This window comes from Tetrahymena thermophila, assembly GCF_000189635.1.
Source record: "Tetrahymena thermophila SB210 genomic scaffold scf_8254667, whole genome shotgun sequence".
Taxonomy (NCBI): Eukaryota; Ciliophora; class Oligohymenophorea; order Hymenostomatida; family Tetrahymenidae; genus Tetrahymena; species Tetrahymena thermophila.
The window spans coordinates 1725213-1738247 of NW_002476434.1; the positions used below are offsets into that span (position 1 = coordinate 1725213).

Sequence of the window (13035 nt, forward strand, 5' to 3'; positions counted from 1 at the left end):
TTAATTTTATAACTAAAAAATGTTAATACTCTTAATTTATATCAATATTCATTAATTATATAAACATAATCATTTAAATTATTTTAGTAAGGATATATAAGATTGAGGTCAATTTTAGTTTATTAAACAAATTCATCGTAGTGTTAATAAGCATTTTGTATTATTAAAGAAGAAACAATAATTAATCAATTATATCATATCAACAATTTTTTAATAAAAAAACTTTTTCCCCCTTCTGTTTCTAGAGCTTTTGCCTTTATAATTTGTGTAAATTAAAAAATTAAGATTTAAATAATTTAAAGAATGATAAAAATCCATTTTAAAAAATAACAATAATATTTATTACATAGATGGGAGAAGAAAAATCATATGAAGTAATATTTTTATACAAAAAATTATGAAGTATTAAATGAAGATTTTGGCTGATTATTATTTTAAAATATTGATGCATAAAATTATATATCTCTACCTTTATTTGTAAAAGATTTTGTATAATTTTTTTTTTAACAGGTAAAAAATTGATCCTGCTGTTATATTTTCAAATGTTTAGCTTTTGATCATTCTTCTGTTATAAATAATAAATTATTTACAGTTTACATTTTTTAAATAAATAAATTTTATATTTCTAAGCTATTTCTTTCTTTGTTTCATAGACATGAAATTGTGTAAATTTAATCAAAATAATAAATAATTCAATTTATTTCAACTTTTTTTTATTTAAATGAAACAACGCATTCCCATTTTGTTAATTGATATACTTTTAATTTCAGAGTATAAATTTTATTAGTAAAATTCATAATATCTAATTTGATTAAGAAAAATTAAAAAATATACTAAAACAAATAGTAAACATGGTTTGGGTAAATAAATAACTAACTTGTTTAATAACAATTTCATTTTTCATTAAAGTGATTTTTACTTAAGGTGGATGCAATATCAGCTATTGCTAATAATGTGATGCTTTAAATTTAAATTGCCTTTAATGTCAAGCTGATTTTATACTAAATCCTTAAAGCAATATTTGCCTATCTAAATGTCTTTTTGGAACTTACTACGACTTTAATGTAAGCTCATGTATTCCTATTTGTAACAATGGATATGCTTAAGATGAAACTCATAGAGTATGTATTCAAACTTAGCCTTGTCATAGCTTATAATCGCCTAATGGTTTGGTCTATAAATATAATAAAATTGCATAAATTTACAAAAATTATGTGATAGTCTGCGGCTCTGATGATAATACAAGCAACTCAAATACTTTAAATTTACTCTCCTATGATTTAACAACTGGTACAGCTCTTTCTCATATAGGATACTTAAGCTAAAATGGAGGACCAATTATCTTTTTTCATATCTCAACAAATTCTTAAAATCAAGACATTATATACTCTTTTAGTAGAACTTAAATTACTGCATTTGAATTAAATTCAGGAATGTAAATTAATTCTTACACTCTTTTGAATGGATTTTTTGTGGACGCTTCTACTTACTATATAGACAATAATTACTTAATTGTGTTCTGCTATAGAAACTAGCAATTCGCAGTCTTATAATACCAACAGTAGTTAAGCAATAATTGCGGTTCTTAATAGTGCCTAATTACATTTTAGAGAGTTCATATCAATCCTATTATAGGTTTCATACTAGATAGTTAGGGAAATATCATATCTTACGCCCCAGACGGAATGATTATATAATGGAGTATTTAGAATTAAAGCTATTAAACTATTCTTTCAAACTAAAACTATGAAATATCAAGTCTATGTCTCTCTATAATTTAGCAAAACTAATAAGTATTTGCATTTTCTATTTAAAATGATAGCAATAATTAAGTGTACATAAATGTGAATAATAAAGTAAATTCCTTCTAATTGGGTTTTACATCTCCTATCCTTGAAATATTAGATTATAATCAACTAATTTAATCTAGTTCCAAAAATATGAATTCATACTCAATAATAATTATTAGAAGCTCATCTCAACTCATGCTAGTAAAATTTTAATTTGGTCAGTAAATAACTACTTAGAATTTGTTATCAGCATCAATTAATCCTATTATCACTAAAGCAATTAAAGGTTATTTCTATTTGGTACTTTAAGCTAATGGCATATATTCAATCAACCAAAGTAATGGTTAATATTCATTATAGTTAATAAACTAAATTTAGCTAAGTAGTTTTAATTACATATCTGATCTAGAACCATTTACATTAAACAATACCTCATCTGGGTATAGTTTTCTTTTAGTTGCAAAATAGTTAAAAATTATTGCCCCATAAACTTAAACTACTGTAGATCCATATAATGGAATATAATAATAAGTAAGTCCCTCTTATTAATAACATCACAAATGGATAAATGGTGTTTTGTATGATCCAACTTTAAATGTATATCTAAGTTTTAGTCAAGATGGGTCATTTGCAGTTTGGGATATTTTTATGTATGATATATTTAAAATGAAACCTCTATTCTTCGTATTTCCTCCTTGGTGTTAGCAGTACTAAACCTGTTCTACAAGCATAATCAACGCATTATTGTTTTAAACGGGAATATTTATATGCTAATATTCCAATTCTGTAATAATATCTTGGAACTACAATAGGATTCAAGCATTTGTTAGATAAACATATGTTATGTAAAATTAGACTGATACTATTAAACAGTTTAAGATGCTTGGCTTGAAATATCTCTTCTTTTGTAATACTAATGAAATAAGAATTTATGATTTTTCATAAAGCGAAACTAATATAATTAACAATAATTATCAATTTATTTAAGATTATCTTATTAAAATCGAATTAGGGTTAGATAATAATAACATTTTGTACTTGATTGAATTAGCCAGATAATAAAGCGATTAATATATATTAAGACTGAGAATAACAGATTAATATTATTCATAAATTAATTTAGTTAACTTAACAAGAAAAGGAGTAGATTTGTACTACAATTATCAAAATTAAAGACTCTTCGTAAATGTAGAATAGGATTTAATAGGGGCATGTTACTTTCCCTAGTTATAATTTATTTATCTATTCAACGTTGGAAACTCAAACAATTGGATTCGTACCTTTAGTTATTCTTGGTAAACTGATTAGTTTATTACAATTAATTAAAATGGTTAAATGTGTCTCTGGAAATATATAATTTAGTATAAAACTTATAATGTTGTTATAAGATTACAATACCCGATACCGAGAACAAATTATTAACTTTTAGAATAAAAATAAATTTTAGCAGCAAGTCAAGGGTTTGTTATGTATTAAAACACTCAATCTTAATTAATTGACAACCAAGTAAAATTTTTAAACATTAATATTAATAATTTTAATTTTTAAAACTAAAAGGTTATCGGTATGGATTTCATTTATTTAAAACCATGTTTTGTATATCCATTTAAAAATGAAATTAATGGTATTTACATCTCAGATGATAGTACCCTCTTTATTTCATTCACTAATGGAGACTTATATTTTACTCAATACTCCTGTTCAATTGAGTAATATGTGTTTGGATAGGCCAATACTACTTAAATTATTCATAACTAATATTTAAGGAAATCTTATTTATTTTAGAAATAATAGGTAATTTATTTACTTAAATAACTTAATTTAACATTTAATATTATTTTTATTTGGTTTTCTTTTTTATTAACATATCTTTCATAAATAAATTAAATAGATGGTTATTGTCGATTATTATAGCTAGGAGGTAGCTTACAATAATTACCCTCACTAACTAAATACTTATTAAGCCCTTGAAGATACTTAAAATAATTTTCTAGTCACATATTCACAAGAACAGTCTACAAATCTATATAAATATTCCATGGTAGCTAATACTTACATTTAGTTTCTAAATGGGCATATGTACTCAGTTAACTATGCATTTTTAGATATTGATAATGATGTCCTAATTAGTTTTTCAAGTGATCCAAGAGATTTAAACCTAATTTTGTGGGAATATAGTAGCACTTCCTAAATAGTATAATTTAGTGATATTCAAATGCACGTTTCTACTAACTCATCAATTTAAATTGTAAATTTATTAATATATAAGTAATAAAATCTGGTTTATGCTCTATTATCAGATGGATATTTGTTTTAGTTTAATTATGTTTAAAAAGCAGTAAACTTCTTATAGATAGATCCTGGAGCTATAAATTTTTGGATTGATGAGACATACGGAAATGTTTTCATTTTATTAAATTCAAATGCTTTGTAAGTTAGAACCATTAAGACATTTTAAATAATTGCATAATTAATATTTACGTAAAATGTTAATAACCCTTAAAATATTATGTATACAAATAATTATGTTTTTGTGTTTCTTTCAAATGCTCTTTCTATCGTGAGCAGAACAAAATTGAGCCAGATCTAATAAATAGATTGCTCTGCTTAACCTTGCCTTGATGCATGCTTCTCTGAAAAATTAGACTAATTATTCCTATATTCTTCTTATTAAAGTGATTCAGTATATGTCTATCAAGCAATATCTGGATAATTACTATATTCGATATATGGAGTATCCGATCTAAACAAAGGATAAATAAGCTCAGTGATAATAGATGATGATGACTATTTACTAATTATTGGGAAATTAGACAATTTCATATCAGTTTTTTTTAACTATTATACCAAACAAGAAGTAGGTTATTTTTTTGATTCGATTGTATAGTATAAATACAGTAAATTTATACCAGAGTTGAATGTTTTCATTCAGTCCCAATTCTACAATTTTGAGTAAAGATTCTATCAACAATTTGCTAATTTTTATTTATTTATTTATTTATTTATTTTTAATAGGCCTTTCTCTATTCAGAATATGATAACAAGTACATTTTAAACTTAGAGCTTTTACATCTCGAAATGGTTAGATTACTACACAGACTCTAAAAATAACATATATTACGTTGATGGTAGCAATATTATGAGAAAGTATAATTAATAATCAAACTAAATCACTATTATAACCCAACTTCAAAATTATAGACAGATATACTACTATAAAAAAACCATTTTTATTTTGTATTATAATTAATTAGTAAAACTTAATGATGATCTAAGTTAAATATAAGGAGTAAACCCTTATTAAATGAACGGAAGTGATATATTAGGAATATTTGGAAGATATATTTATATTTAAACATTTTAATTTTAAATACTTAAGCTAGATATAACCAATTTATCATTAAATTATACTATTCAAAACAATGCTTTCATTTAAAAATATTCGTTTGTAATATAAAAACAAGAGCTATTGTATAGTACGCAAGCTAATGACTTCTTCCTTTACAACTATAATACTAATTAATTATTAAACTAATTTACAAATGATTTATGGGGTTACTATACTTTCAGCTACAATTTAGATTTTTAATTTATAGTATTAGGATCAATCTAAAAAATAGATTTTTATCCTTATCAATCAACAAGCTCTGGTTTAAACACAACTAAAATGATTTCTTTAGATTTTACTAAAAAAATTGATTATTTCTGGATGGATTTTGCTTATTTAAAATTTTATATTATTTATAAGGAAGACAGAAAAATAGATATTTATTAAATGATTGTATAATACTAGTAAAATATTTTTTAAATAAATTATATTTATTATATTCCAACATTCCCAAATCCACAATCTGTATAACTTGATGTGTAAGGTAATTACATTAGAGTAATGCTGCCCTGGTCTATTAACTATTATAGAAGAGATAATCACACGCTTTTGATTACTATCTAGGATCAAGCATATATATAAAGTATCAGGCAATTTATTACTGACCCAAATTTTCCAGAATTAGTCTTTCTACCCTAAAGCAATTTTCTATCTGTTGTTTATTAGAATCAAACAACATTTAAAATGAATTTACTAATAAAACTCTCATTAACATATCCAAAAATACTAAACATATAAATATCTAAATCAAGCACTTTATATAGTATTAATTTATTGCTTTTAGCATCAGGAGATATTTGGAACTACAATTTTAATCTGAATATAAATCAAAATTAAGTTAGTGTTTCTAACTAATAATAATGTTCTTTATTTATTAACGATCCCTCAAAAAGCTTCTAAGTAGAAAATTAACTTCTTTAACTATAAAACTACTTTTCTGATACAGGAAATATTTAAAGCCAACCTAATGTAGTTGTAATCAATTTTCTTTCATTTATTTAAAAAATACATTTAAATTTATTATTTTAATTTTTTAAATATTTTAGATTTAAGGGGCAGAATTTCTCTTCTATAGTAATATCATGAATGATTTAAAAGCATTAGTTGTTTACTAAGGTGATTCAACAGATTCTCTACTAATGCTTTATAATGATTCATTTTCTAAAAATAGTCTTTATACTCTGAATATAAAAAATACTTTTATTACTATTAGTAAATAGTCAGCCTAAATAACACTCAATCCATAAACATAAGAGATAAAGTTTTATAATGTCACAATATCTTAAGAATAACCTAATACACCTTCATAGGCTAGTATTTTAATAACATAAATTGAAAATGCTATTTTGAAAAACATCACTATCTAAAATATTACAATTTCTAATAACACAACTTTTTTAAACTTTAACTCTGCTACAAACTTAAATATTTAAAATTTAGTAATAAGTAATGTCTAAATGCATATCAATTCAACTTTAATCAGTTTTTAGTAAATAACTAGCTTATAAATTAACAATCTCACTTTATAAAATGTTACAATACTTACAGATAATTCGAGCAACTCAAGTTCACTTGCTAATTAAATATTTGTTTTTAATAAAGTAAAATAGCTATAAGTGTTAAATACTACTTTTAGCAATATTAAAAGCTAAATAAGGAGTGTGATTTTTTAGTTGATACAAAATCTCGAATGTGCTTTTTAGGGATTGTTAGTAGATCAACTTTATAATATTTAATTTATCAAAAATAAAAACTATGATTCAAGTACTTAGTTTACTTATATTGATACATAAGACACATTTTAGATAATGAACTCAAAATTCTCAAATTACTTTAGTGATTTGGATAGTTTAATATGTTATTAAGGAAGCTTGTTAAATATATAAAATACTACATTCTAAAATTCAAGCTGTAAATCATGCACTGGAACTGTTTTATAAATCTAAGGTAGTAGTTAAATTCTAATAAACTCCTCAACTTTTTAAAATAATAGTGGGTATAATGGAGGGGCGATCTCTATTTCAGATTGCTAAAATTCTAATATATAAATAAATTAATGCAACTTTACAAGCAACTATGCTTGGTTCAGTGGAGGTGCAATATACCTGATGGATTCAGAAATTTAAATGTAATAAACTATTTTTACAAGCAATATAGCTTTTATAGGAGGAGCTATTCGCTACTTGACATACAAACCATAAATCTTTTACTCTTCATCATTATAAAGTCAAGTACAATTTATCCAAAATAAAGCTTATATTCATAGTTAAAATTGGGGATCGTATCCACAATCTATAAATGTAATTTTTATTAATTCAATAAGTTCAAGAGTTTTAACTACTAAAACCTATAACTTTAAAAGAAATACTAATCAAAATAGTGATTTTACTCTTAAAAATATATAAAGTGGTGGTTTTTTAAATTTATCATTTTAGCTACTAGATGAAGAAGGTAATTTAGTAACTTATGATTACTAAAACTGTTTAAATAAAATATATAGCTAAGACTTATGTAATGAAATACAATAAATCAGCATTAATTTAATTTCATAAGATGATTCAAAAATGAGAGTTTTAGGATCATATATCACTAAATATTAAGAATTTATAATTTAAAATAAAACTTTTTAAATTAATGGAGTCTAATTAGTAGGAAATCCTCTTTCTAATTAAACTATGCTAGTATATGTTAGTGGAATAGTAACATATAGTAGCAATTTATAGATTTCAAGTATTTACCTATCTCTTTTTATTTTCATTTAATTAATTATTATTATTTAACTAAATAAATTTAGACCCATATTATGCCCAGGTTTAAGTAGAATTTAGAGATTGTTTAATTGGAGAATTAATTGAATAGTCAAATGATTTTTATGAATGTAATCCATGCCCTTATGGCACTTATTCAATATAAAAGCCACAAATAAGTAAAATTAATTTAAATTATTTAGTAACTTATTTATTCATTTATTTTACAGATTAAGCTCAAAAATGTATTAAATGCCCATAAGAAGCTTAGTTTTGCTAGTAGAATTAAATGACTTTGATCAAAGGTTATTGGAAGAGCTCTAATTTTTCAGATAGTATATACTCTTGTACTTAATCAAAAAACTGTGAAGGTAATTAAACAACAAATTATTGTAGCATAGGACATGCTGGACCTTTGTGTCAATTTTGTGATGAAAAAGGAGCGATTTGGGGAGAACAATATTAATTTACAGTATCAAATCAGTGTGATCTGTGTTCAGGTTAATCTCAAACTCAATCACTTGGAGTCGCTTTTTTAGTTTGCTTAGGTCTTATAATTTATTGTACGATAAATATTTTTACAATGATAGCCTCAGGCGAAAAAATATCTTAATCTTACTATTTGAGAAGAATGAAATTAGTAAGTTTAAGCAATACATGCTATAAGTAAATTTAAATAAATTTGAGCATAAAATCACTCACAAACTTTATGTAAATGCTAAAATTAATGTCAACTCAAACTCTTCAACTTCCTGTTTCAATTACAATAGCCCCTGACTTAATTGGTATATTTAATTATTATATACTTATTATTTTTTTATGGAATTCTTTAAATTAAATAGGTTCTCCATCATCTTCATACGTATTTTCAACGTCTTGCTTTTTAGCAACTCTTTAAACAGATACTTTTAAGCCACTTTTTATCAAATTGATCTCCGTTTCGATATCGCCATTTATATATATTTTATCATTGATAGTTATCTACTTATTTATTAATCCATTTTTAAAAGGCTTTTAATTTTCAAAAGTAAATTAAAATTTAAAACAGTATTTTTATTAAAAATATCATATTTATTTTAAAGTCTAAAATTATCAGCATAATAGTCTTCGTTTTCTGGTTTTTGAAACCAAGTATAGTTTATACTTTAATTTAAGGAATATCATGTGTGAATTTTGATGGGAAAAAATACATACAATTGGATTATACATATGAGTGTTATACTGAAACACATCTATAATTTATATACTATCTACTAATACCTAGCTTGATATTTTACATAATAATTGTACCTGGAATAATCTTAAAAAAGATCTCAAGCAATAAAAATAATTTAGACTACGCTACGGTAAGATAGAGTTATGGATATATTTATCAAGATTACCGTAAAGTAGGTTTTTATTGGGAGTTTGTAAGATTTACTGTTCAGCTGATTGTAATTTTCTATTAAAATCTAGAATTGATATCTTCAAGTAATCATTTTTTTTTTAATAAACATATATTCACTATTTAATAATTTAAGATACAAAATCTCTCCTTACAATGAGTATCCTGATAGTCTACTACATAGCATTATCTATCATAAAACCTTTTATGATGAAAAAATATTAAAGAGTGGAGGAGTAAAGTACAATAGTACTTATATTTATTTCAGTTTTAAATTTAGCACTTGCTAATAATAGCAGTAGTACACGTACATTAGCCTTTTAAGTTGTTCTTTTTGTGCCTTATTATATGAATATGGGCTATTTAATATATTTAATAATAACGACATCACTTATCCCTTAGCTTTAAAACTGTTATAGAAAATTCTTAGGAGTGATAAGTAATGAAAAGAAATTGACAAATAACTCTTTATAAATGCAAAATCAAATCATTAAATAAAGAGTTTTGTATCTTTGGAAATAAGCTTATCTTAAGTTATTTATCTGTTAAATGAATTAATCAAAGAAAATAGATTAAATGAATTAAACTTTAGTAAACATAAACTAATAAAGTACAATAGCTTAGAAAAAATTTTCCATAAACTTAGCCAACAATATAAACAGGAAGACAAGAATAAGTAAATAACTTAGAAGCTATTTTCTCATATTAATCTTAAAATTTTTAATTTAGGCTCCTTTTCACCTAGTCCAACCAATATCAAAAGCAAATTTGCGGCAACTTTTGAAATGAAAAATAGCATTTCTAGATAAAGATCTATTTATTCAAATGATAGTTTCATTTTAAAATAACGTTCAGGTAAGTTATTTTTAAAATAAAAAAATAAATAAATTAATATTATTTATGTATAGATTCAATAGAAACTGACATGAATAATCTATATACTAGACCTTTAGAAACTTTAGAATAAGTAATAAAGGATTAAAGAAATCCATACATGTAAAATGCAACCAAAGATAAACCTGAGTAGTGATATAACTATTAATATATATTAATTTGAATTTTTTTGTAATTAAAGTTTATTTTAAATTTTTTATGCCTTTTTTAATTGTTTTGAAAAATACTAAATTGATTAAAAGCCATAATATTTAATTATTAATAGTAAATGTTAATTATTAATTTTATTTTGAACAAATTTTTCCTTAAAATTGCTTTTTGTAAAATTAAAACTTTGAAATACTATTTTAGCTTGATTCATCAAGCTTAAAAATAAAAACTTCTTTCAAATATTTATTTTTGATAAAGAAATTATTAATATTTTAGTCATATATTCTATGAAGTATAAAATTATATAAATATAATATGTAAAGTGATATTTACAGTACTATGATAAACACATAGATTTTATTGATAATATATTTATGGCACTTTTTTTTGGGCAAAAAAGATACTTAGTGAATGCCTTAATTAATTAGCATTTACAGTATATTATTTAGTGTTAAGAGCTTTCTGGAAACGAATATAATATGAAATAATATTAAGCATTTAAATAAAAGAGTTATTAATATTTTATTATTATTTTGTGGTAACAAAAGAATATCTTTTTATATAAATGATTTAATTTAATTTAAGAGATAGAAAGATAATCAAAGGTTTTTATAAATTAATTGTTTTTTAAGAAATAGTATTATTTTTATTTTATTCTCAGAACTAATAATTAGAATTAAAATTTTAAATAAAAAATAATATTAGAAAAAACATTTTACCTAAAAAAAATCCTTAATGCTTATTTAAGAAATTGTAAATAAGAATTAGATAATTTCATCTAAAAGAATTAATCCCTCATCTACTTAGTTACGTCCTATCCTTATCAATGTTTGATTGGTATCTAATAAAATACGTTTCTTGTTAATTTGGTAAGTTGTGAATTTCTCATTAATTTGATGAGTTGTAAGTTTCTTATTAATTTGATTAGTGGGAAATTTTTTAATTAATATCTTTCTAAATATTAAGGATATCTTATTTATATTTAATTTAGGTCTTATTTCAAAAATTCTAATGTACTTATAATGAATATTTTGTTACCTTAAAATAAATTACAATATCATTTAGTTTTCTAAGACTGTATTAATTTTATCATTAAAATTTAAGAGTAATTAATATAATATATTTTAAAAATTAATTCATATAAAAGCTTATCTCTATTGTATTAATCCTTTAATTTAAGCTTTATTATTGAAGAAGTATAAATTGTAATTTATTTGTATCACTATTAATAAAATAAAATCATATTTTATTATGAATAAGTTTTTGACAAAATAGTTTAACTATATTTTCAAGTATTAATACCTTAGCGAAAAACTTGTGAGTTTTTGAGAAAAATAAATGATTTTTTGGGGGTTTAGATTTTGTTTATGGTTATAAAAGGATATTTAATTTTTCTTTAAATTACTAATTTGCTAAGTATTAAAATAACAACAGGTAAAAAAAAAATATAATTATTTTAATAATTGAAGAAGTTAAAAATAAATAGATGTTTTTATCACTATTTATTATCAAAATATTATTTTATTATACATAAATTTTAGACAAAATAGTTAAAGTGTCTTTTCAAGTATAAAAATCCTAACAAAAAATTTGCGATTTTAAGTTTTTGAGATAGTTAATTGATTTTTGGGGGTTTATATTTTGATTATGGCTATCAAAGGATATTTGGTTTTTATTTAAATTATCAATTTTTTAAGTATTAAAATAGCAAGAGGTAAATTAAGATTAATTAAAAATCAAAATTCGTCCCTATTAGCCACTTTAAGAGTTTATATTAGCAATATTTATTTATTTTATAATTTAAAAAATGGTTCTTAAGTGATATTTTGTATTATTAGTTTAATTATTTTATTTAATAATATTTTAAAATTTACTTTCAATTATAAATTATCAAGATAAAGCTTCATTATTATTTTAAAAAAGCAGTAGTATTCTAAAAAGTGTAAGAGTGTATATTATTAAAAGAAATTATATTTGAATAGGGATGTAAGATATAAAAAGAGTGAGCAAAAAGGAGTATTTTGTTAAATTTAAATTTATTTTTTTAAAAATCTATGGAGTAGTAATTCAATTAATATCATATATTATTGATACATATTTCACTATTATTTTGTGGTAAGAAAAGAATATCTTTTTATATGAATGATTTAATTTAATTTAAAAAATTTAAATACTGTAAACGCTCGCTAATTAAGGCATATTTTAATAAAGGCGTTTTTTTCTTAAATTTTTTTATAAAGCACTTTTTTTGAGCTAAAAAGATACTTAGGGAATGCCTTAATTAATGAGCATTTACAGTAAATAAAAAAAATCAAAGTTTTTTATAAATTAACAATTTTAAAGAAATAGTATTATTATTTTTATTTGTTAAAACTAATAATTAAAATAAATTTTAAATAAAAAATAATATTAGCAAAAATATTATTACTAAATTAAATTCTTTATGCTTACTTTAAGAAATTTAATTTAAGAATTACATATGTTCATTTAAGATAGTTAATCCCTTATCTAATTATTTACTAAATTACTACTGTTTGATTGGTATCTAATAAAATAAGTTTCTTATTAATTTGGTAAGTTGTGAATTTCTAATTAGTTTGGTGAGTTGTAAGTTTCTAATTAATTTGATGAGAGGCAAGTTTTTGATTTTATATCATTCTAAATTTGAAGAATATCTTATTT

At 22.4% G+C, this 13035-nt stretch overlaps 1 protein-coding gene across 1 annotated transcript; it reads left to right on the top strand. All coding sequences in view use genetic code 6, as the record gives it.

The window, feature by feature from the left end:
• Positions 1 to 851: 851 nt before the first annotated feature.
• TTHERM_00037680 (transmembrane protein, putative) lies at positions 852 to 10339 on the top strand (the record flags this gene model as incomplete). The annotated part of the gene is made up of 13 exons (XM_972075.2): positions 852 to 3296; positions 3348 to 3584; positions 3682 to 4742; positions 4806 to 4937; positions 5943 to 6153; positions 6225 to 7908; positions 7973 to 8104; positions 8156 to 8710; positions 8768 to 8952; positions 9008 to 9395; positions 9446 to 9985; positions 10039 to 10164; positions 10218 to 10339. The coding sequence occupies 13 exons, from the start codon at positions 852 to 854 to the stop codon at positions 10337 to 10339; spliced, it is 7818 nt and encodes a 2605-aa protein (XP_977168.2).
• Between the last annotated feature and the right edge of the window lie 2696 nt (positions 10340 to 13035).